This window comes from Brachycentrus maculatus, unplaced genomic scaffold (genome assembly GCF_059751285.1).
Source record: "Brachycentrus maculatus isolate JH-2025_06_01 unplaced genomic scaffold, ASM5975128v1 h1tg000039l, whole genome shotgun sequence".
Taxonomy (NCBI): domain Eukaryota; kingdom Metazoa; phylum Arthropoda; class Insecta; order Trichoptera; family Brachycentridae; genus Brachycentrus; species Brachycentrus maculatus.
In genome coordinates this window covers 235,418-263,346 of record NW_028280793.1, presented here as the reverse complement: position 1 = coordinate 263,346, position 27,929 = coordinate 235,418, and the positions used below count along the sequence as shown (strand labels likewise).

The following is a 27,929-nucleotide window of genomic DNA, read 5'->3' as shown; positions in this document are numbered from 1 at the left end:
TATTGGCAATGTTGATTTTGACAATCGGATCGAATTATTTAATAATTAATTCTAAGGTGTTTGCATAATTGTTTCGAACATCTGGTTTTTCCATATAAATCCGCGTTTTAGCGTGAGGCCGTGGGGTCAACTACAGCCTACAACTACAACTATATATATTTATATATAAATATATATATATGTATATATATATATATATATATATATATATATATATATACATATATATATTGTATATATATATATATATATATATATATATATATATATATATATATATATATATATATATATATATATATATATATATATATATATATATATATATATATATATATATATATATATATATATATATATATATATATATATATATTCTTTAAAAAAAACGAAGTGAAAAGACGTGTGACTTCTCCGGTGGTCGGCCGGTGATTGAATTCTTTGTTTTCTCTGTATCCCCTTAACAATGCTTTTAATGTTCAAATTATAATGTTAAGGGTTTTAATCGTGACATTATTCAGAGAGAATATTGTTAAAAATATATATAATTGAAGGTGTTTCGTTTTGCGTGAAGTGTCCCACTTAGATCGATAATTGTAGGGAAGAAATCCGTTAATTACACACGGCATTAGGCTGCATAGCTAATCAGCGAGCTTGTTCCCGCCGTCCGCCGTCCGCCGTCCGCTTTCTGATTACTTTTTGATTACTACAAGTTACAGTCCGCGGACAAAACTGTCTACCGGCCATTATTTAGTGGGCCGCTCAGGAAAGTACATTTACGAGTGTGCTCGAATAAAAATGTCCCCGCGAACCCTAATTGTTCAATTTGTGGTGTTTGCTGATTGCTACGGAGACTGTTGTGAACAATTTACAAGTGTTAAAAGCACAATGATAATTATCATGCGAAAAAACATATTATTATAAAAAATTTAATTTTTCATACTTTAAAAATATAATACTTTGACGAACAGTTCATGCAAAAACTATATTGCACATAACTTCTTCCCCTGTATCCTATTACTTCTACTTTTTAACTAACCATTAGGTACCTCATTTTTCCGCAAGGGTATGCAGAGAGAACGCCACACCAGACGACGCTTTTTAGTGTATTTTATGTAATAACGCCTTAGTGGATTTGTGAACAAAGATTTGGACATACACAAAATATTATGAGATAGTGAATAAAGTTTAAAATTTTTCTTTGAAAAAACAGATATTTTTCATTTTAAGTATATTAAACCATTGGAAGATAAAGGATATATTTGGCATTCAGAGAGAATTTGACAAAATAAACCCGAAAGTTGATAATTAGGTTGATAAGTAAAAGAAGGTATACGAGTGTGTATATTTATTGATTTGGCGTTTAATTTGTAAAACTCTATAATTTATATTTCAAAAATTAAAATAAACACTGATTTTTAGGGTCTACTGAATTGTATATTTTATTTTTTTAAACATAAAAATTTAATTCCTGGGAATTATTTCTGTTTATTAAGGCAAAATTAAAACACTGCAAAACAAATGAAATCATCTCTAAAAAATAGCATTAATTCTTAGAATCTAAGTTGTATGTATATTTATATAAAAAAAAAAACCTAAAAATAAAAATTGAGACAGTTGTTTCACCTTATAGGGCATGTCCTACAGACAGTAGTTTGACAAAGCCCTAACAAGGTGAAACAATTGTGAAAATTTTAATTCTTATATTATAAAAAATAAAATTATACGTCTTAGTGAACTCGATGTTTGATTTTAATATTTAAAATAAAAGCGAAGATATCTTTACGTTGTATTTGCTTGACTGAGTCGAGACGCACATTCGTAAAACGGTAATTAAAATTGTTTTCGCTCTAGCAGTAATAATTTGGGAGATCCGTTTAAAGCGTTATTACAGCCCCGTAGAATTTCTTTGCCGGCGAGCACATAAAAGTTTATCTGGGAAAGTTTGATAGCGCGAAGAAATAGGGGTGTGTACGTTCCTCCGGGGAAACTTTAAATCCACGTATCGGCAACACCCCGCGCGGAATGGCTTTCGCAGTATGATGGATTACCTTTCATATATTATTTGTCTTGGTGGGATTTTGTTTTCCTTTGATCGTGATTCCCTAACTTTGGCTTTTTCTTCCAGAGTCGCTGTTCCCGCGCTTCGCGGAGCCCATTCCCAACGTCACGGTCTCCGTGGGGAGGGACGCCTTATTGGCTTGTGTCGTGGACAATTTGAGGACTTTTAAGGTAAAATACGGTCACAGACACACGCAAACATATATATAAATTTATTTATATATATATATATATATATATATATATATATATATATATATATATATATATATATATATATATATATATATATATATATATATATATATATATATAAATATATATATATATATATTCATATATATATATATATATATATATATATATATATATATTCGGAGTTATTTTTTTTACATTTTTAACATCTCCACATACATAACGAAGAATATGAATGTCTGGGTATTTATAGGGCTTACCACCTGTCATAGGCTGGTTAAGTCATCATTTTTACGACCGTGTAACATTCATTAATTCTAACCATGATTGACAACTACAATCCCAATTTTTTGGAACTTCTAGATAAACTGATAAAAATCCATTTATTGATCTTTTAACATTATATAATATATGCATACAAAATAATAAAATAAATAAAATAATACATAAAACTCCCATTAAAAAAATACAAATATAGTAGGTTTACGTGTTTACAATATTTATGTAAAGTTTCAACAAAATTTTCACCGCTACATTATTTCACTAAAATAACTTAAATTGAATCTGTTCAATTAGCGTTAAGTTATAAAACGAAAAGATATCCGACTCCAGAAATGGAATAATTTGATACTGTAATTCTCTTTCATGGTATAATGTATTATTTCACCCTTCTCGATGATGTTTGAGGATATATTCTTGACTTTTCTTGGTATCTCATTATTTTTCTTCCTGAAAGAACATGTTATATGTATTATTCATTTGTTACACGTGTTTACAAACTTATGTAATAACGGAAGAAATCGATATTATTATTTTATTTCCCTATACGTATTTTGTTTTCACGAATGTATTTTTCGTGTGGGCGTATTGTAACATGTTTATTTTGATTATCATCCAACATATCGCTCACTCCTTTCAAGAACGTCATAAATCAAAAAACTTGATTTTTCAGGAGAACGTTTTTAAAGTTTAAAAATATAACACAATGTATTAAAAATAAATATCAAGCCACTTATTGAAATTTTTACTGTACAATAGATCTTTTTCAGTAAAACCTGAAGGTTTTTTTCTCCATTTGAAAAATATTTAGCATATTAAAAAAATTAAACAATACCTTTTCTTCAAAATGCAAAAATAACACTTTCTGCCCTGTAGCGGGTAAATATTAAGTTAAAAATATGCCGCTTTTGCTGGGATATAGTACATTTTCTGGGCATTTTGATAACATACCTAACTCAAAATTTACCATTTTTGATTTATGACGTTCTTGAAAGGAGTGATCGATATCTAAAACAATATATACTTCAGTTAAACTACTATTAGAGCAATGTGTCATCAAGTTCTCAACATAAAAAACTTATCTTAAAACGAAATATTAATCATTTTAGACAAATAATATGGCGGCATTTTCATAAAATACTACTTTAAAGGCGCTTCACTGTGAATAAACTGTGGATAGGAAAATAGTGAAATGTTTTAGCAACAAATTCATTTTTAGTTTTTTTTAAAACATTATTTCGATCTCACTGTTTCTAACTACTGATAGAACTGACGAGATACTGACGCTATCGGTACCGCAATAGTAAAGACACGTTCGCCAAATTTAGGGCTCTAATTGCGAGCTGGTGAGAACATTTTACCTATAAAAGTTGGTGTAGCCGATCGAAGCGTGAGACGTCAATCAACAAATTCATCTGGAATATACAGCTCTTTTAGATACTCTGGAGTCATATTTTGTATTGATTTACACATGAGAAGATTCGAGATGAGTTTATACTTAACCCTTTCGGGTAAGCGAAGCTAGTACAGTTAGTGAAGTAGTGGGGTGATATGACTGAATTTAGAAATTGCAAAAATTAGTTTCCAGACTTCCAACTTTTTTTCTTTACTATATTAATGTGAAGATTTTTTTTTGTCTTGATCAGTCTCAGGTTAATTTGTGTTTTTGTTTTTAAAATTAGGTGGCGTGGGTCAGAGTGGACACGCAGACCATCCTCAGCATCCACCACAACATCATATCGCAGAACCCCCGCATCAGCCTGTCGTACAACGACCACAGATCATGGTACCTGCACATCAAGAACGTGCAGGAGGGGGACCGCGGCTGGTACATGTGCCAGGTCAACACGGACCCCATGAGGTCACGCCAGGGGTACCTACAAGTCGTAGGTGAGTTATATTTTTTTATTTATATATTTTTATTATTACGGATGAGTGGAAATGCGATGACTGACTATTCCCTGTAAATGTCTTTGCACTGTTCCGTGTCTGTCTGCTGTGTTGGTCGGGGTTTTGGGCGTCTGTGTACCGGTCAACGTCGAGTCGGAATCGGATCTAGCTGACTGATTGAACTAAATACTAATCCCTTTCACTGCCTACACCGGGGTATTTCTAGAAAATTTGGTGATGGACTTACAATGTTGTATTTATTTAGATTGGCAGTGACAGATATATTGAAAGCTTTTAAATGTAAATTCACAGTAAAATCGGGATACAATTTTATATTGTTTCACATTTTCAATAAATTTCGCAAGTTAGAGCAGATCTGTCAGGAAGCCTAGATGATCTGGGCATGCGGTGGGACAGCTTTCGATATATTTTTTTGAATAAAAAAATGAATAAAAATTGTAAAAATACATCTCAAAAATCGTCCCGATAAACAACTAATGAAGGGGTTTGTCATCAGGTTCTTAAAGTAAAACTCCAGAAGTCTATCAGGCATCTACTTCACGAGATAAGCGGTATCAAATATAAATTATGGACCAAAGTTTTCGTATATTAAGATTTGCGGTATATCAGCATCCATAGCATCGAACATCGAATATTCATATATTTTTTTGTCTGTTTTATTTTTTGCTGTTGATATAAACAGTGTGATTGATATTATTGTGACCGATATATCGGTAGTGTAAAGGCAAAGAGGTATATCTGTCTCAGACCAAATTTTACAGGAGAGCAAAAACAAACTTGTGAAATTAAATAACTCATTTGTTTTATGTATTTTCATACGTACATATCTTAATAAAACTAATTGAGTACTGCAACTACAGCTATATCCTTTTGCCAAATTATGGAATACGCTATTTTAGACATTTTGTGGAACAAACTTAGAAAATGGAAAAATTGACAGATATACCCCTTTGTTATATTTTTTATATATATATAAAAAATATAACAGATATTCCAGAGGTAATTAATGAAGGTTTGTAGCCTTCATTAATTTACTAACTCAGTTCTTATCCGATTTCACGAAGCGCCTTCGGGCGCCTCCGCGTTGGCTGTCAGCCCCCCTATGTCTCGTCAAGTCAGCCCGTGTCATGTTATTCAGACGAGAACTGTCGGCGAATCGTTGGCAATGAACGTCCCTAGCTGGAATTACAGTATTTTTCCAGAATTTCATTTAGTTCTTAAAAATTACATATATACCTACATTTGACGTATATTTAGATATACATTTTTCAAATATTTCCAAACCCTCATTAAGCACTCAATGGTGCACAGGGCACTGCATCATTTAAACGCAGTGTTATCTTGATCGTTGATACATGAAGGAAAGGTGCTTTCATCAGCCCCCCGCTTCAGGTACCAGTCCAGAGTAATATTTTATTAATATTAGAGTGAAATATCACTGATTTTTATTTGACCTTTCCCCCCTGGGAATCGCACCTGGAACCACCAGTACGGTAGCCGATCGTGTTGACCATTACACTACGGAGGCGGATAGTATATATGCATTTGCATAATTATTGATTAATTTTTATTTCATTCTGTACATAACAATTATGTTTTCCGTGCAGAGACCACATTTTACAATATTTTTTTATAAAACTACATACCTATATGAGGAGAACTTGATATGGCCCAACGATGCGATCTATTTCAGTCTACCCACCTCGGTTATTAATTTTTGAATAGATATTTTGTAATTAGTTTTTATTTTTAATGACATGGATAATAGAAGCGAGTTGTGTAACTTAATTGCATAGTAAACAGTGTTATTTGACCAAAAGAGGTATGTGTAAAAAAGAGAGATTTGTTTGAGTTGTTTTTGTGTTTTGTAAGTACTTCCACATAATTCAGTACAGATAGCTGTGAAGACATGTAGAGGCTGATGTCAAAGGTGTATAATTTGTGTATTGAAAAGATCTGCTGATGATTGTTAACAGATTGAAAGACATGGTTTTTGAAAGAGATAAATGTAGATCTGGGTGAAAAATATAAGTTGATGGGGAAATTTTGGAACAGGTGGATAATTTCGTATATTTAAGAAATATGTTTTCTAGAGAAGAATAAAAAATATAAAGAAAATAGAGCGAATGCTGGGCGCAGAGTAAATGGTGCACTGAATTCAGTAATAGCAAATAAAACCCTATTAGCAAAAGCTTAACAACTTGACAAACTTAACTTGAAAGGCAGTACAAAACTGAGTCCATGTTTCAATTCTAATATATAAAATAAAGTATAGAATTGGCAAAAGAAGAATAAAAGTTGACTAAATGCAGTTGGAAATAGATGTGCGAGCGAAGAAGAAATTACACATAGGGAATAGAGGACTTAAATTAGATTACTTAAATATTAGAAATTTAAAAGGCAATCAATAATAATTTACAAGTAATAAATACACAATTAAATGATTTTTCCAAGAGTCTGTTATTAAATATGTTTCCAATCACTCATCATCTCCAATACCTTTTGACTGTGACTGCCAATCAACAAAAAAAACCACTTGAGATCAACACGAGCTCCATTGCATAACCGTCAAAATATTTTGAATATTGTTTAGTAGATAGTGTTTTAGTATTAATCAACCTTGATAAAGAAGCGGTTATACATTATAATTAAGTTATAATAAAATATTTATAGTGATTTTAAAACAAAGTAACATTTTAATTATAAAATGGAAAATCACAAAATTAGGGCTTCAAATATAAATTATAAGAAGAAATAACTTGACTACAAAATAATTCAAGTGTTTTAAGAGTTTATTAAATAGTTTTATTGAAACATTTTTTATTTCAACAGTGCCACCAGCTATTATAGACAACAAGACCTCTACAGATCTCGTGGTGCGCGAGGGCAGCAACATCACCCTCGTGTGCAAGGCCGCGGGGTACCCGGAGCCTTACGTCATGTGGAGAAGGGAGGATGGGGAAGATATTAACTACAACGGAGACAATGGTGAGTCATATTATTTTTTGACATATCATCAAAGATGAAGAAGAATATGGAAGTCTGGACATTTACAAGGCTGACAACCGTCATAGACTGGTTTAAGTGATCACTTTACACACGCGTAACATTCACCAATTCTACCCATTATTGACAACCACACTACTCAAATTCTTGGAATTTGGAAACCAATTTAGAAACCTTGTTCTTGAATCACTAGAACTTCACTAGAGACATCTATTGGTGAGATGTGAATATAAGAGTTTGATACTTATATAAGAGTTTCTGCTTAATAAAAAGCTTCTTTACTTGACTATGCAAAAAAATACAACATACTTCCAATACCTATAAAGTTATTAAATGATGAAACTATGTGTGAAATAGCTATTCACACACACACACACACAAATATATATATATATATATATATATATATATATATATATATATATATATATATATATATATATATATATATATATATATATATATATATATATATATGTATATATATATATATATATATATACTGTATACCAATTTGTAACCATTAAGGGAAACTTTAAAAAACCTTTTAAGCTATATCGATTACTTGTGATATAAGGTTTTGTGCATTATAAAGAAGAAAGTTATGGTAATTCTAATAAGTTTATGGTGTGACCTTAAGGTTTGAACTTTAGCCGTCACGAAATGCTAAATAGAAGTTCTTTAGCCAAATTTTCTGTAACTTCTATCTTCAAACCTTAGAATTTAAAGTTTGAAACCACTGTAATATATGTCATTTATTAAAAAAATAATTTCATGGTTTAAAAAATTATATTTACTCACTAAATAACACGCCGCTTATCTGCAGGGGGATACAGGGAGAAAATAATGCCACACCCTTCTATTTTTGAAAACAATTTTCACCTTTTCCAAATTCATGGATCCTCTCATACATACCCTCCGATTATTCCGACTCCTGACCTGACAACCCCCAAGTATATGAAATACTTGGTCTTCCTCTGCTTCTATTACCAACCACATTCACCAAATATTTTTTATTGTTCCTTCTTTACTCATTTGATTCACATACCCAAACCATCTCAATACGCTTTTCTTAATTTTATCGATTATGCTTATCTCATCCTTACATTATTTCATTATATCATGATTCGAACATTTGTCATACATTGTTCTATCGCACATTCATTTCAGAAATCGCATTTCAACTGCATTCAGTCTACTTTCATCCTTCTTTTGACAACTCCTTGCTCCACTTTTTTACACAAAAAAACATTGATTTCATATTTAAAATATGTTTAATGTCCTAAAGTAAGAAAAATATTTGGACAAAAAATATTTTGAGTGTGTCTAAATCTTTATTCACAAATCTGGACTTTGTCGACTTAGGTGTTAATATTTAAAAAAAATTATATCTTGGATTGATGAAGAAGAATATGGAAGCCTAGGTATTTTCCAGGGCTTGCGAACTACAGTCGGGTACAACCAAGACAGGTTATACGCCCTGTAAATTCCCAGATTTTCATATTCTTCTTCATCTTTGCTGATATATCAATATTTTGAATACGATATTAACAAAAAAATAATAAAATGATCTGATATGAAATATGTAACACCGATTCCTACAGTTTTTAATTTGTTTTATAAGCAAAGCCCTTTCTACATAAGTCTTAATTTTTAAGCAACATATGATAATCACAAAAAATAATTATGGTTGAAGAAGAAAAGTAAATACATATATTTATAATTTTTAAATCTATTTTAACATAATATACACACAAAAAACAAAGAAAAAATATATACCGCTAACTCAAACTAACAGTATAAAGCGATGACTAATAAAGAACGTATGTTAATTCTACGAATCTTTTACTAGAACAACCTGATAATTTAGCCTGGTGCATATAGTGTGATAATTCCTAGAATTTTAATCGCATGTCCCAACGATTGTTATCGACTTATAAAATTTCAATAAGTTAATACGAAATCAAGGTTTCTTGGCGTTTCAGTATAGTACATAATGTGTCGCCTACTTTCAAAATCCGCCGGATCCAATTTTATAAGATTTTAAAATAAATACTCTATCGGAATGCCAATTGTGGGTTTTATTGTTTAAAATATTAATATACTTGAAACCCCTGCTAAAAAATACTTAAAAACAGAGTTGTATTTCAAATTCATCTATATTCATGGAACTTGCCTTCTGACCCATATCGGGCAATCAGAGAGCGGGGATAGGTCAAGAATTAAGATGATGTCACTATCGGTTTGTGTCTCGTGTTTTTTAAAATACTGAAAAAAATCTTTAAAAATGGGAAAATTCTCTATTACATAATATTTATCTAAAGATAAACAAATCATTGAAACATAAATGTTACCCGGAGAATTTTGCATTTTTAAAAATCGACTTACATGGATCTGGCGGATTTTGAAAGTAGGCGACACATATATTCGTAGAATTTTAAATACATAAATTTATTCTATTCTTAAAGTCTAAATGATTTTATTTTTAAACCGTTGTATCCTGCCAGTTTGCTAGTCCGTGTAAATGGGAAATTATGAAAAGAGAAAGCACACAGTTTAAATATATTCAATTTACAATATTTTTGAAGCAATGAAAACATTATTATGAAAATCAAAAAATAACAATGCAATCAAAAATATTGAAAATAATAAGAGACAGCACCTGTCAAGAAGCTCGTCGTCTGCCATGAGCAATGTTTGGTATCGCGTTTATTACTGTTGAGTTTAACAGATGGCGCTGCCATTGTTAGTAAAAAGGTTGACATTTATAAAAAAATTACGTATCACAGATAAAAACAACACAAATAAAAACACTTTTATGGGTACCTATTCGAAAACACGCGCGTAATGTGTCAAAATTTCAAAGCAATTGGTGAATAACTTAGGATTAGGATTCAAGATTCAAGATTCCGAAACAATGAATGTTTTATTTTTTTATAGATAAAGGAAATTCTATTTATAACAACGTTTGGTTGGTATTATGATGGAGATTAATTATAAATGAAAAAATCGGTAATAATTGAAAATTATTTTATTGCTCTTCGGATTGAAAAAACATCTTGTTTTTTGCAATATATTTTTAAAATCATACGTTAAAATTTTAGACATACATTAAGATGTAACACAACTATTGTCGAACGGGGTTCGTGACTACCACATATTTGCAGTGATACCCAATATATACTCATAGCAACTGCTAACTTTTATGTACCTATATTTTTTTATATCAGTCAATAGTAGCCTTTTTTCGTTGTTATGACACGGATAGAACTGCAGTATTTATTATTATTTATGAACATGAATATAGCCACGATATATATATACTTAGTATAGAATTTTATTTTTCTATATACAATGTCATTATTGATTTGATCAGGAAATGCATTTGTATATTTATAAGTCATACGTCACTTCATGTGTGAGCTCGCGACAGCATTTATAATTGATTAGAATAAGCTTTTTAATTAACACAGACTCCTTTGTTTTAAAATGTAGGTTTATATTTTTTTGACATCTCAACATAGATGAATAAGAATAAGGAAGTCTGGTTGTATACATCCAAATTAAAGGATCTCTGCTAAATTAAAGCTTTCTCAAACCAACACAGATGGTTTTTGTAAACCCAAATATATCGTGTCATGAGATTAATGATATATCTAGAAGTTCCAAAAATTTGAGTAGTTTGATTGTCAATCATGCGTATAATGGTGAATTACATACGTGTTTCACTTGAACTAGCCTTGGTCGCCTTGTAAGTACCCAGAGTTCCATATTCTTATTAATCTATTTTGGGATGTCGAAAATGTAAAATGAACCCCTAAATGGTTTTACCCAGATTTTTAAACCAGAATTTGGACACACGCAAAATATTATGAATAGGATTAGATATTTTAAAAGTAAAAAGAAATATTTATTAAATCAATTAAAGTGAATTAATTTTTATAACTAACTTTATGACTAACTTTTATTTTTTATAACTAACTTTTGTCCGCCTCCGTAGTGTAATGGTCAGCATGCTCGCCTACCGTTCTGGAGGTCCCGGGTTTGATTCCCAGGGGGGTTTTATAAATATAAGTGATTTTTTCACTCTAATATTTATTCAATATAACACTGGACTGGTACCTGAAGTGGAGGGCTGATCACCTTTCCTTCATGTGTAATCGATCGAGATAACACTGCATTTATATGAAGCAGTGCCCTATGCACCATTGGGGTGCGGTAAGGGATTTATTATTATTATTAATTTTTATAACAATATGACAAGATATTTTTAAATTCTGTAATGTGTTATTTAGTGAACGTGGTGGATGGAGAGGTGCTGGTCATCACGAAGGTGTCTCGCCTTCACATGGGCGCCTACCTCTGCATCGCCTCCAATGGAGTTCCTCCTTCCATCAGCAAGAGAGTCATGCTCATGGTACAGTGTGAGTATACACCATACATTCCATCATACGTTATGTAGTGAACGTGGTGGATGGAGAGGTCATCTGTTGAACGTAACGTATGTGTTGTTACGTCCAACAGTCGGCAATGGCAGCGTCATCTGTTGAACGTAACAACACACACGCAATAATAAGCATTGCGCAAAGCAGATAGCGTGCTTCTGAACAGATGCTGATACTGCATTTTCGATGCTTTTATTGCATTGTTGTTTTATACATTTTCCTTATATTTACGTTATTTCATAAGCATTGTGGAATTAAACATATTAGAAATGTTTGCTAAGTGTGTATTTCCTTTCTTCTTTAATTTACCAGACTGAGCCTGGTACGGCTAGAAAATTAATAAAAATTGTATTGATGTGACTTAGGACATTTCTGCATTCAGGCAATGATTTCATTTATGTGAAAAAAAAACATGGTTTTACATGTTTGATACAAAACCTCAAAAAGTTTAAAATATTTTTTTTTTTGAAATTGGTATTAATTCCGTTATGTGGTATTATACAAAGTAAAGGATGAATGATAAGGATAGTGTTATATTACCATACCACAAGGTAAACAATGCTGTTAATATACAAAAGATTACTTCTGTTGGAAACAAAATAATTTTATGTTTTTTATCGACAGTTCCTCCAATGCTCTCAATACCAAACCAGTTGGAAGGAGCTTATATCGGACAAGATGTCTCCTTGGAGTGTCACACGGAGGCGTATCCTGTCTCCATCAACTACTGGACCACTGATAGGGGAGACATGATCATATCAGGTCAGTATCACATATTATAAAACACATTTAAATTAAATTTTAGGCAATATTTATGTAAATAATGCAGTGAAAACAAGTATTTTTCTTAATTTCTACCGATATTTTATTTTCGTGTTTGTCTACCTCCATAGTGTAATAGTCAGCACGCTCGGCTACCATTCTGGATGTTCCGGGCTTGATTTCTAAGGGGGGGTCAAATAAATAAATGTGATTTTTCACTCTAATATTTATTCAATATTACCCTGGACTGGCACCTGAAGCGGAGAGCTGATCATGTGTTAACGATCAAGATAACAGAGCGTTTATATAATGCAGTGCCTTATGCACCTTCGCTTGGGGATGAGCGTTTCAAGAAATTTCTGTTAAGTTCTCCAAAAAAAAATGCACACTTTAAAAAAAAAAATGTCTTTGGTAAATTGAGTTATCCTTATCGTCGTATATTTTACGATAACTTCCGTATAAGGATACATTGCAATAGGTGTTCGAAAATGGTGAAGAATCCATCAAACACGTGTCACAATAGATTTAAAGAAATTATGATATTTACCAAATGAAAATAAAAATAAAAAATGGATGGATTATCACAAACATTATCACAAAGTGACTGCCGAATCAATTAATGAAATAATGAAATATACTGCAGAAAAAACCCCTATATAAACCCCTATATACCCAAATAACTATATTCTATGAGTATATTAGTTATTTGGGTAAGAAATTTAAAAAAAAGGACTTGATAAAACTTGATAAGTGTGGTTTCTTTGTTTTACAAAGCAACACGATTTTTTTAAATTCTAATATTATAAAACGTGTATTTTATAATATTTACGCAATAAATGTAAATGTAAAACATTTTTATAATAAAATAAAATAAAAACTATATAGTTTTTTCCACATAAATTGTATTTGACCAAAGACCGGGTTTCGTCGTTACCAACATCATCAGACTGGTGGGAGGCTAGATAAAATTTTATATTATGTACACAACAAGGCAGGGGTTGAAAACCATGAGAACCATTGAAAATCATTTTATATAAAATCGTTTATGATGAAACCCGGTCGCTGGTCAAATAAAATATATGTAGAACAAACTACAAAGTTATTATTTGATTTTATAAAATGAAGTTCCATCAAGAAATGTCAGAACAAAACTTATATCTAGCTATTATACTCGAAATAAATTAGGCCTAACTCTTCTTTTGCGTTAGCTGTTGGTCAAAACATTCTACTGATTATTACATTATTTTTCTAACAGGTGAAAAATACGAAGCAGTATCCATGGACAGCGGCTATAACCGCTACATGATGCTGAAAATAAGAAGTGTCGCCTCTAGAGACTATGGAGCATATCGATGTGTGGCCAAGAACTCCCTAGGAGAGACGGATGGGGTCATCAGACTTGAAGGTAGATACAAATATTGACCGAAATTGCCATTTTCAATTCTAATTATGCATTATCATCTTACTGAACTGGTCTCAATATGGTCACTTCATTTTTCAAAGCGCAAAGGTTAAGGTCCAATATACTTTAAATCGCAACCCAATTTTCTTTGAGCCCTGGTAACATTTGACGTATTTAAATTTTTTTCTCAAAACACCGTTTTTCATAGAAAAAAATATATGGTTTAGAAAGGAAAGAGTTATTGTTTAGACAAATGCAAAATCAAAAATTTAAGCATTGTGTTATCACTTAAGGGTAGAATGGAGAATGAACACGTATGTAAAGTGATAATTTAACCAACCTAAGACAGGCCATAAGCCTTGTAAATACGTAGACTTCCATATTTTTTTTCATCCTTGTTGAAATCTCAAAATTTACAAATAATTCCAAGCGGAGAAACCCATATGTACGATCAATTTTTATATTTGTACCCGCTCGAAATGTTGTGCGTTATATTTTTAAAAAACATTTTTAGGTTTTATTTTATTGTATGTGTAAAATGCAGTTCCACTAAGAAATATCAGTTAAAAATATAAATCACAAAAATGGTTTTAAATCTTCAAATATTCCAAACTAAGTACAAACCTAAGTACAAACCGAAGAATTTGATTCAATACAAAAATGAATCGCTCTAATTTATTTCAATATTTTATGATAGAAATACCCGCCCCGTCAACCACGACGTCCTCCACCACCCTGCCACCCCCGATGCCTGTTTCAGCCAAGAAAAAAGGTGAGTTTTACCCTTTGAACTCCTTATCGAAATCTCTGACTGGGAAAATTCAATGCCATCCTATCCGTACTGTGTATTCTGCAACTCACTTTTAATACAAGGTGGCACTAAATTAACTACCCTTTCATATATAAATATAAAACCCTTATCCTCACCCTAATGGTGCATAGGGCACTGCGTCATATAACGCAGTGTTATCTTGATCGTTTACACATGAAGAAAAGGTGATCAGCCCTCCGCTTCAGGTACCAGTCCAGGGTAATATTGAATAAATATTACAGTGAAAAAATCATTTATATTTATTTGACCCCCCCTGGGAATCGAACCCAGGACCTCCAGAACGGTAGCCGAGTGTGCTGACCATTACACTACGGAGGCAGACGATTACCCTATTGGAAGATGTTAAAAATTTTGACATTTATGAACTAGACACCAATTTTTATTTTTATTAAGTAAAAACGCCAATTAACAAATAACATGATTATTTTTGCACCATTTTGAATTTGTTAGTATACTGCAGCTGTTTAGTTCACAAATGTGAAATATGATTGACTTACGACGCCGTTTGCAAAGGTTATAACATCTTCCGATAAGGGATTAATTTGGCGCCATCCTGTAGGTTACCTTTATTCTTTATTTTGATCTGAACTTTGTTAGTCAAAACAACTTTAAATTATGTTTCATTACTTCGAAAATTAACAGTTAAATGTTCGTCATTAATGTGCTTAATTAATAAATCCGGCTTATCCGTTTCCAACGTTTAAATGTAATAAAATGTTGCCATGGTTTTCCTGCCGAATTAAAATGTAATAATTGTATTCCTCCGGACTCCTTTTTCATATTGGAAATTTTAAACTCTCAATATAACCTCGTTATTTTAATATAATTCTACAGAGTTTAATTTTCATGTTCAACAAAAGGATGCTACTACTTATTCCAACTGAAAATAGAATAATATCATTGAAAATTAGTGGGTCAAAAAACTTATTTGTAAACATAAAAATAAAATCATATTCATAAAAGTAAATCGAATTGATATACTTACATCGTGAATTATTTAATAAAATATCGTAAAAGTCATATTTATGGTAATAACATCGTAAAGTATCATTTTTAAATAATAAAATCATATTTGTATGTAAAAAACATTGTTTAACAACGTAGTACACAATATCTAGTAATTTTCTGTAAGTGATCATTTAAAAAGCAGCTCAAACATATTTACTTTTTGTTATCAGAAAAACATCGAAATAAGAAGCAGAATTCTATGGAGAACAAAGCAATGAATGACTATGACGTGAAGGAGTGGAAGGATTCAGGTAAGTCTAAAAATATAAATATTTAGGAATAATATTTTGTTAAATTCTTTGAAAAATCTACGCTCTACTAAAATTTAAAAATATATTTTGATATTTATTTTCTACAGTCCTGCATGATCAAATTGCTTTTGTTTTCGATAAAGTTCTTTTCCATATTTTTTTTTAACTATTTTCATTTCATTTGTAAAAAAATAGTAAAAACATATATGGAGAACACAAAACGAAAAAAATAAATTTAAGAATAATAAGGTAATTTTAAACCCATTCCTTTATTTTATCTTTGCTCCATATTTTGGTTTGCCCACTTACCTATCCCGGAAACATTTAAAAAATGAAAAAAAAACGAGCATTTTGAGTAGAAAATCGTAAAAAAAGACACATCTATTTACGATTTTCTACTAAACATATTCATATGTCTTTTTCAACATACTAGTAGTCTGATAAATTCCCGCAAAGCGAAGCAGCCGTTACAAAAAAATAATAAATTCAATGAATCTAAAGTCTTATTTTGGATTCAATTGATAATGGATTAATATATTTTGGAATATTAAAAAGTCTATTGCCAATTCAACAACAACAACAAAAACACTCATTTTGGAAAAAGAAACGCATCCGATTATTCTTTTTCTGCCTTCTTATAGACCCACGAATCTGTTTCTTTCGTTATCCGTCTCTTGTGATGTGGACTGCCAGCTGTCACGCCATCGCTTTGGTGGTCTTCTTCCGTCTGGGTCATCTTAAAGAGCAATTCGGGCCAGTCTATTTTCTTGCATTCTATTGACACGGGCATTCCAGAATCGTCTTCGTCGCTTCCTCATCTGACTTTATCCTCCGTACTGCAAATATCATGTCAGGTCCCCCTGAAGTCGACTATTTATTGAGAGTACATAATTGTCCTTGTCTTGGGCAGCTCTAAACAGCGCCTCGACGGTTTTGATCCCCGTCCAATCTCATGTATCCCGGAGCCAGGAGATGTGCCTTTTCTCCACACCTCGTCTATCTTCTTTTTTGCCTGATATGATCAAGCGCAATACTTAGTGCTTGTACTTCTCTCCTCTAAGCACATACCTCAGATAAGACACCTTCCGGACTTTGATATTGTAAATCCTATATTAAGTAATTTTTTATATGAATGCTATAGAATTGAAAATTACAAAGTTGATGCTACAAATATAAATTATAATTATGCAAACCAAAACTTGGCATCATAGTTCATCGTATTACATTGTTATTTCCAAATTTGAACTCACTTCTCTTGTAAAAAGTGGCATCGTCTTTTTTTTAAATATTTTGTCCAATATTTAGTTTTTAATAAGGAAAATATGATCATTCAATTAGAATGTTCCTAATTATTTAATGTTAATAAAAACTACTACTTCTATCTATGTATAACTTTCCGCCGTTTCCTAGCTTTAATACCAGCTTTTTCAAAATCACTCTGTTTTGCTAATGACGTCGTGAAAGGAAGTTGCTAATTGGTCACCAAACGAGTATTAATAACGTTATATAGTTGAGTCTCTATATTTATTAATATTTACTGAGAATCTGGTTTATATTAAAAGAGTTCATATTTTAAATATAAAAATCTGACACTGATTTTAAGTCTACTAAGTTGTATTGTCTGCCTCCGTGATGTAATGGTTAGTGTGTTTAGCTACCTTGCTGGAGGTCCTAGGTTCGATTCCCAGGGGGGGTAAAAATAAATATCTATGATTTTACACCTAATAAATATTAATTTAATATTACTCTGGACTGAAAATAATACTAAACAATATTACCACGACAGTTCAACGTTACCTGTCAATAAAAGTCCATTGAAAAAATTGCCAAAATGAATCAATCTGAATAAAAATAACCATCAAATGTCTGTTAATCGTTCAAGTGTACAATTTTGTATCGGACTGTGCTGATTTGTATTTTAAACATACTAAAACAAAACGATCTTTGCCCATCATTCGTTTACGACTCTCGCCAAAAATAGGTCGATATAATATTAGGGTTAATATGTACATTAAATATTTGGATGATTACAATCAGCTGGATACAACATTTCAATTTAATAAAATTAAAAATATTTTGCACCATTTTCATGAAGCTTTATAATATAAAATAATTTTTTTTACTTAACAATTTTCCTAAATCAATAGAAGGGAACCCATAAACTTTCGATGGGTTAAAAAGGGGTTAACGAGATACATTCACAATAAAATATATAAAGCCCCAAAACAAGATAAAAGCGAATTATTTTCAGATGAATAACAAATGTTTTTGCTTATAAAACATGAAACTGACCAAAGTTCGCATATTTATAAAACGAAAGTCTTAACTGAGTTATCGAAATACTCAATAATTAACTTTATTTTATTAATATACGTAAGTCAAATATGTTGGCATAAGAAGGATAAAAGTAGACTGGATGCAGCTGAAATGCGACCTCTCAGAAAAATGTGCGGTAAAACGATGCATGATAGATGTTCGAATGGGGATATAAGGAATGAATGCATTACTGAAATAAGCATAGACGATAAAATTAAGAAAGGTGTGTCAGGACATGCGAAGGAAATAAGTGTAGTAAGAATATTAAAACATATTTATGAGCCAAATATTGTTTGTTATAGAAGCAAATGTATGATAAATATAATAAAATAATAAATTTGTAAAATAAAATAACAACCATAAGGTTTATTTTTAAATATATTTTATTTAACGAGTAACCTGGTTTCGTCGTTACCGATAACATCAGTCTGATAATGTCGGTATCGATGAAACCCGGTTACTGGTCAAAAAAATATACTTGGAAAAAACTAAACAGTTATTTTATCGATAGTTCCACCAAGATATGTCAGTACAAAACTTGAATCTCATAAAATATAATAAATTTAATAAAAATAATTAAAGATGAATCACATTTTAAATATGTTACAGGAAATATTTGTTTAATTATTTATTTTATTTTGAAACGTATTTGTTTTTGTTTGGTTGGAAGGTATTGCTTCTTAGCAAAAAACCCGAAAATGTTGATTTATTCTGTACTTAATAAAAGTTTGAATAAGTTTTAGAGATAACGAAGTGAAGTGACTCAGGAAAAAGATCATTACGCTATATGAGAAAGGAAACAGAAGAAGAATAGTAGGTTTCATATAAGGTGAGAAGGATAACAGCACCACGGGTGTATAGCATGTATTGTACGAGCCCGCAGAGGCAAATTCAACTAACGCAATTTTAAATGTACATAGCGGTTTGCTTATAATATTTATAAATGATTCCACTTTGAATGTAATCCTTCGTTTAATCCTTTCGTTTGTATACGCATAAGAGTCAAATTACGCAGGTACCCTCGCAGTTGAAAAGTTGTGTAAGTTTCAACAAGTTGTGTAATATTTAACTTACACACGAAGTCAAGCTGTACCGACCCGCTGTGAATTTATTGTTCCAACCCTTACCCTGAATATATAGGTGGAATAACTAATATCATAACTACATACCTCCCTTTTACAAACTAAATAAAGATTTATAACTGATGGCGCATTAAATCGACGGTAAATATTAAACAAAATGTACAAAACCTATTAAATTTAGAATCGACCATAAAAACAATTGCGATTAAATCTACAAAAAGTACGATAAACTTGTATCGATTTTTTTATGAAATGAGTATACTAAAAATACAGTTTTTTTTTAATGCTAAGCAACCGCTACTGACTGGAACTGAATTTCATTAACCAACTGCTATAATTAAAGTTGGTTACGGGAATATTTTTAAGTAGAAGCCTCTGTTTTAAATAATCCTTTAGAGATAGGAATAAGAGACGTTGATGTTTTGTAAAATAGTCTTTCTTCAAGACGGCATAAAAAAATACTTGAGAACTACAGATGTTCTCAAAACTAGTCGTGTTAACATTAATAAACTGAAAAAACTTAATAACTGTCTTATTTTACAACACTTTTATTTTTGTACGAATATTTCAAAAGATGATTCAGACTTTATACTCGTATAACAAATATTTCAAATACTTGAAAGTGGTCAGGTTAGGAGTCTGAATAATCGCGGTGTTTGTATGAGGTGATGTATGAGTTTGGAAGAGGCGAAGATAGTTTGCGAAGGTGTGGTGTTTAGTTAATTTTTCAGATAATAATATTAAAAAATTGAATATCTAGAAAAGATGAAGAAGAATATGGCAGTCTGAGCATTTACGGGGCTGACGACCGTCATAGGCTGGTTTAAGTGATCACTTTACACACGTGTAACATTAACCAATTCTACCCATTATTGACAACCACACTACTCAAATTCTTCCCGTAAATGCCCAGACTTCCATATTCTTCTTCATCTTTGATGAGATGTTAAAAAATAATATAAAAATAACTCCTGTAATTGGAGATAATCCAGATTTTGTGAACAAGTATTTGGACACACTCAAAATGTTGTAAATATCTAGAAAATTTTAATATATCAAACAAAACAATATATCATTATAAAATTAAGTATTTGATTTTTTAGAGTATTGATTGAGAATACATAATAAAAATTTTAAAAAATAAACTCGTCAAATTAAAATTAATAAAAATTAGAAAATTTATTTTAAGCTCTCTCTACCCTTAAAATATTCGTGACTTAATTCGCAATTAACTCGCCTACCTTCAATCGTAAAACGCTATATATTTTATAAATTCTCAACTGATGGCAGCACCATCTGTTAAAATTTCACATTTCAGTACTGTGAACATTTATGATTTGAACTAGACAAATGTTCACAGCATATACACACATTCATTGTGAAAAACATCAAATATATTTATAAAATATATCAAATACATCGCTCTTAATTTTTTAGATATGAACAGTAAGAAAAAAGATTATCGTAAAATTTAAAATTAAAATTGAAAAACAAATGAAATCTCAAATGATACAACAGCCCAAATCACGATTCTAGCCAGATGAAAACATAAGAAGAATAAAAAAATAGGAAAAACATGTTGTTATCTTTAGGATGAAGTGACTTCATGTTTTCAGTTATTTAAATTGAATAAAAAAAACAAATTCATTTTCTTGTTATTCTATTTTAAAGCTTCTTTCACCCCCAGGAATATTAAACAGAAAAAAATTTATATAAAATATAAAAATGTATTCACGTTTTGAAAGGTACTGTTCAAGTATTAGTTTAATACGGATAAAAAAGGTTCTAAGATAACTTTTAGCTGTTCAAAATTCAGTAGAACATAAAATGAAATTCGCCATTTACATTCAACAACTCGTAAAATACATTGTTTTATTTTAAGTCAGAAATAATTTATCTTTTTCTAACTGAGTAACCATCACGCCGCTTCTCCGCAGGGGTAGGCAGAGAAAATAGAATACCACGCTTATTTGTTTTTGCAAACAATCTTTGCCTCTTCCAAATTCAAGCACCTCCTCATACACAATAAATTCAAAGAAATCGGTGGATATCTTAAGATGATAAAAGATTTTGAGCAAACAAGTTTTCACATTTTCATTTTTCAATAAATTTTTCATAGCGCGCTAGACTACCATGCTGGAGGCCCCGAGTTCGATTCCCAAGAAGGTCAAAATAAATATTAGTGATTTTTCAGTCTAATATTTATTTAATATGACTGAACTGGTACCTGAAATGGAGGGCTATCCCCTTTCCTTCGTGTATTTAACGATCAAGATAACTCTGATTCTATACGATGCAGTGCCCTATGCACCATTGGGATGCGGATAAGGGTTTGAAGATAAACATGGTTAAATAATTTCAGTTTTCATTGAAAGGTGATTAGTTTTACTAATCGCCTGTCGATGAAAACATCTGTAGTTTTCGAAACTAGTCGCGTGTAATGAAATAAAACTTAATCAATGGTATTATACAAGTGTTAATTTAAAAAAAAATGAACATGTCGTTCCACAAAGTTAATGCCGAATCAATATATAATATAACATTTTTATAAATGCCGGCAGCGATGTATGTAAATGAAATAATTCCGTGGGGATCTCTATAAATTAATAAATATAAAATATAAGCACGTCGAATGATAACATCAAAATAAACGTTGTAACGGAATTGACAGACTTTATTATTGTAGTGTATTATTGAGGATCAATGTTTCGAAAACAGGATCCACAGTAAATTAAGCCCTTAAGCCGATTTAAAAATATAACATGTAATCCGAGATTTGCTGACTGAAATTCTGACTACTCCCGGGGACCGAATGAAGGTAGAAGCGATGCCTCTGCAAAGCCTACAGCTTCTCAACCTTTTGGCATCAGCGACATATATTAATAATATATATAACAATCGAATTAAAATCGTTCAAAATAAACCTTTTTCAAATGAGATAATCAATATTTGATACAATACATTACATCAATTGTGCAAAACTAAAATACGCGACAATAATTTCTTTTCACGATTTTTATTGATATTTTTGCATGGATGACGAAGAACATAGAAGTCTGATGCAAGTAAACTAGCTGTTGGTAGGTGGTAATTCTTGTAAACGCCCAGACTTCCATATTCTTCTTGATCTATGTTGAGATGTCAATAACATTTTCAAATATATGTAAGTCTAATAATATATGTAATTTGTAAATACTATTTTTTAAATGTTTTACAGTATTAATGTATTGATTAATTTATTGATTTACCTCCGAGATGAAAACTCTCCGATCCATAGCCGGAAACACATTGAGAGACTGAGTAAGAAATACCGAATAGAAAAGAATTTATTGATTTTTATAACATACATATTTTCAATTACAAATGTGAATGATGTTTCCTCACTGGGTTTTCGGAGTCATGCAATCAAGGATAACGAGGCCAAATCCTCAGTGCATGGGTAGACCAAAATCGCATGTGATCAATGTTTTATTTGTAGTTATAAGTGTATGAATAGTGCTATGCTAGTGACGTTTAGTATTGTTTGCACTGACATTTCTTGGTGTAACTGCATTTTATATAATAAAATAGTAAGTATATAGTTTTTCCCACATGTATTTTATTCGAAAAGTGACCGATTTTCGTCGTTACTGACACCACTAGTCTAATTAAATAAATGTGGAAAAAACTATATAAAACTTTGTTATTTTATTATATAAATGCTATAAATATTTGTAACATTTATAGCATTTTTATAATAAAATACTTCAAATTTACATTTAATTAAAATTCAATAACTTTGTTTTTTTTTAACACTTTAACCTACCAGTTTCAACAAGAACCTTGTCATCATCAGGGTTTATTGAATTATAAAACATTAAAATACTCATAATTAATTACATTTTCTTACCAAAAACTAATTATGAGTATTTTAATGTTTTAGAATTAAATAAACCATAATGGTGACAAGGTTCTTGTCGAAACCGGTAGGTTAAAGTGTTTAATAATAAAGAAGTGGTTAACACAAAGTTGTTTAATTTTATAAAGTTTATAAAATGTGCCACAAAGTATCTGCGAAAAACGTTTAAGATATTATACAATAAGTTAATCCTTTTCCATATCGAAAGTCAAAGTGTTATTTTCATTATAATCATCGGGATCTGAAGGGATGAAAAATCCATGTTGATATTTATATATTACAGTTGAAATGTCGGTCGGACAGTAACCATTTCCTAGGAAGAGGGTCGTATCCCAATAAAAGATGAGAAATATTTAGAATCCAAATGTCATAATAGTAGCACGTAGGAAATAAATACTGATTTAAAATAATCCGTTATTATGATAATGGTTCAAATCCGACCCGGGAGTGAAGTGATTACAAACCTTGCGCCTGCGGGCGCACGGTAAACTTTTTTAAAAATACATAGTGAGGAACATCTTCATTATCCTTCTTTATACAAATAAAAGCAAACTTAGAGCCTCTCCACTTTTTTACCTTTTTTATTTAAGTGTTCGGGTTTCATCGTTACTGATATCATCAGACCAGTTAGGCAACCCCAGGTAAATCAGATCAGAATAAATAATAAAACCAGATAGATTTTTCGATGAAAAAAATAATAAAAATTGTTTGATAGCTGATAAGTCCTTGTTTTTTTTATTTAAAATGTAGTTCAAACAATAAATATTACAAGAAAAGTTTAATTTATTTATAGGTCAATAACTGTAAAATACAATAAGTACATATAAAAACTATAAATCTAATTATTATATTACTACAAAAAATTAAAAACACAAAATATTGTGAGGATATAGTTTGTTATTTTACAAAGAAGAATTTATTTTATTTTATTTATTTACATTTTACTTCGTAAATACCACATTTTCTTAAAATCTAAAGTGACACGTGTTTCGATGATTTCCGTGTTATTTTTACACGCCGTTGATTGTGTTGTGTCGAAAAACTTTTGATATTTAAAAAAATGATGCGGAATGCATCGAACCACGTCTCACAATATATTTTAAGAAAAAGTGGTATTTATCAAGCAAAATGAAAATTAAAAATGGATGGATATTATGACAAAGTGATTGCCGAAACAATTAATGAAAATGTTGAAATATTTACATAAAATCTTATTGAGAGTTCTGTATACGCTGTTATTGTCTGTACTGTAACTTATTGATATTTCGTTGTAACTGTATATACTGTTACATTTACAAAAAAATCAAGAGTTGTCCTCGACCATAACTAGGTTGAGAACCTCTGCTATAGTGCAACAATATAATACGTTTAGTGGAAAATTTATCTTCGAGACAAGACGGAAAAGGCTTCTATATGCATTTATGTATATTTATATCATGGAAATATTTTCTGGTGTACACGAACACAAGCAGCTTGCTACGGTCCGCTTGTGAATAGATCTCAAAAAACAGTATGGGGGAACGGGGAATTTGGGTCTGTGGTGAATGGAGGTCATTGGGAAACGGAAGTCATAGGGGGATCAGGAACACTTATTCAGAAAGTGTTCAAACCATAATATTTTTTTGTTTTACCTTACTTATTATCTTTTTTCGATTCAAGCGCGTTTTACAGTAGTACAAGTGTACTTATTTCTAGCGAAGTACGTACACACATGCTTCTTCTACGCGACATATATGGTTGAAATTAGTTTCTACTAGCAGAACTAATATGAGTACGGATATACAACCCTAAGTACTCCTGAGCGAATTTCGTTTTTCTACAAACTATTTATACCAAATATTCATTTCTCAAAGAACAGTAAGTCCATCGTGAGCTCCTTCATTTACTTCATCTGCATTCTATCTTATTACAATAAATCCAAATTAAATCCGAAAATCAGATCACTCTGCCTTTGTGTAAATTCCTGTGTTTAAAATCATTACTAACGCATTCCAGTTTTTTCCCACTATTTTCTGTTTCCGTTCATTAAAAAAATATCCGTTTGACAGTTGGTTTATTATCTATGGTAACTATTCACATAAATTTACTATTTTTCATTTCCTAACCAAAATAAGTTGGAAATAAATCGTGTAACTCCTTCACACTGTCGAATACTCGCGATAAAGGTACGACAATTGAAAGTACGGTGAAAGATGATTTATGATATAACAGTGTTGCATTTAAAAGAAATCGTTGTTCAATAATTCAATATTCTTTTATAGAATAGAGTTAACAGCCTGTAAAATAAGCTCCAATTTAACTTCAAAATCAACAAGGGTGAATTTTCCCTCAAAATATTTAATGAAAATATTTCGTCCAGTTCTGTTTAAGTTTATTGAAGTTATGAAGGGGCCGGGTGAAGAGAGGATTGAAGTGAGGGGCGGTAAGTGTGTTTAGGTTTGGTGTTTACAATTTACATATGTCGTGAAAAGCCCTCGAGACTTCCTCTGCAAGAATATTACGTAGCGAAGGCATCAATTGGTCACCGCTCTTTATGCATATTGCTTTTCAATTTGCGCCATTTTCTCCCCGAGTCGCCATTTTGTAGTGCTTCGCTTCATAATATGAGATGCCTTCACTGTTCTTCAGATATATATTGCTGTATTCCCGATATACTTGCAAATGGATGGCTCAGAACCAAACACAACTAACTCAAAGAACGGGCTGCTAAAATAATATTTAATAGAATTAATAAAGGAAATTACAGTAACATTAAAAAAATCCTTTTTTGTCGTTTTAACTATAGCTTTATTAGATAAATTTGTAAAGACAACTTTTCTTCTTCATCTTTATCATGTACTTTTATGTCTTCCTGTTGACCTTCAAAACCTGCTTCCATTATCCATTAAATCAATAAATAACGGAGGTGGTCTGAAAGAGGTATAAATAATTTAATAATGGAGGTAGGTAAATATTAAATATATCGCGTCATTTGGCCATGTCATGACTAATAATAGACATAAAACTAATAAATAATTTATTTGTATTTGATAGCATTGTTGATTTTGTGGTTTGGTAATATTACATTCCTTATCATTCATCGTTCACTTTATTTAATACCATTTGAAAATTCTTCTTCACGACTACTGGTTTCGGAATAACCATTCCTTCATCAGGTCAGCTGTAGACCTAATCTATAGTTTAGTTTATAACTGACCTGATGAGGGAATGCTTATTCCTAAACCGGTAGTCGTAAAGTCGAATTTTCAACTGGCATTACACAAAGTGAACGATGAACGATATGGAGAGTGTTTACACATATAATATTTTTTGTAAACAACAAACAAATATTTACAAAGGTGCCTGCCCATTTTACAATTTAACACAATGAGGACACATTGCAAATTTTAAATTTAAAAAATGAGTGTGGTTAAGTAAAATTAAATAAATGAAATAATACATCATTGTCGAAATAATGAACTTTTTTAATTAAAAAGCAGAAATATTTGTGTTTTTTTTTATTATTTAAACCAATATTTCAATTTCATACTATTTCTGTGAGCCTAAGCGGCTCATTGTTAGAAATTCAAATTGTGGTATAGTGGGTTCGAACAGAGAAACTCTGATTTAAGAGTCCGCGACACTAACCACGGGACCACAACCCGACCACAATTTGGGAAATTTTATATCGAATTGTAATATTTATATATAATTAAATTAGAAATGTAATATTTCACACACGATGATGCCCAAATAGTTTCAATAACAAAAGAGAAAAAAGTGGATTACTCCCGTTTGGCTCTAAACCGGCCCAATATGGTAGAATCGTTATGCATCGAAAATTCCATTCCAAATTTTATTGAAGGCATATCGAATCCGAATAGCTCTAATACTAAAGCGAGCTTCACAGCGAATAAAATTCAGAGTAAACTATTCAATGTAATGGACAAATATGATGCATTATTTTACATTTAGTTCAATGCCGCACTTTTATTGGAGAATTTCATCAAATATCTCATAAATATGCCCCGTTGATTTTCTATCTCGACGAAATTATTACTGACACTCCCCTTATCATTCATCGTTCACTTTGTGAAAAAAGTAAACGATAAATGATAAGGAGAATGTTATATTACCATACCACAAAGTTAACATAGCTTTAATATACTTACTAAAAAACTTTTTATTTATTTATACATTTGCTGGACCTGGCTACGCGGTGTTGTGGCTTAATCTGGTCAAATGGGAAGAAAAGAGAAAACATGTATTTCTAATGTGTTTTTAGTATATTTTTATTTTATTTGATATAATTATAAAGGAATAAAATAATAACCTGCAAAGCTTTTATTTTAAAGGCTTGTCTGCGGGTAAGAGAGTTGGAAAAAGGAAGGTAAATGTGAAAAATACATTGCAAACAACCCTAGACTATGAATATTTATTATATTCATTTTGCATTTGGCAGTAATCAAACTATCAACGCTAGTTTCACAGTCCAGCGTCTA

At 31.0% G+C, this 27,929-nt stretch overlaps 1 protein-coding gene across 1 annotated transcript in view; it reads left to right on the top strand.

The window, feature by feature from the left end:
* Window positions 1-27,929, top strand: part of LOC148312453 (lachesin-like) — a 71,726-nt gene that overhangs the window by 40,825 nt on the left and 2,972 nt on the right. Inside the window, exons 2-9 of the mRNA XM_088277242.1 lie at window positions 2,129-2,232; window positions 4,218-4,425; window positions 7,279-7,434; window positions 11,748-11,876; window positions 12,522-12,659; window positions 13,915-14,064; window positions 14,759-14,833; window positions 16,072-16,152. Of these exons, the coding sequence (XP_088133368.1) occupies window positions 2,129-2,232; window positions 4,218-4,425; window positions 7,279-7,434; window positions 11,748-11,876; window positions 12,522-12,659; window positions 13,915-14,064; window positions 14,759-14,833; window positions 16,072-16,152 (1,041 nt within the window). The remainder of the gene's footprint in view (window positions 1-2,128; window positions 2,233-4,217; window positions 4,426-7,278; window positions 7,435-11,747; window positions 11,877-12,521; window positions 12,660-13,914; window positions 14,065-14,758; window positions 14,834-16,071; window positions 16,153-27,929) is intronic.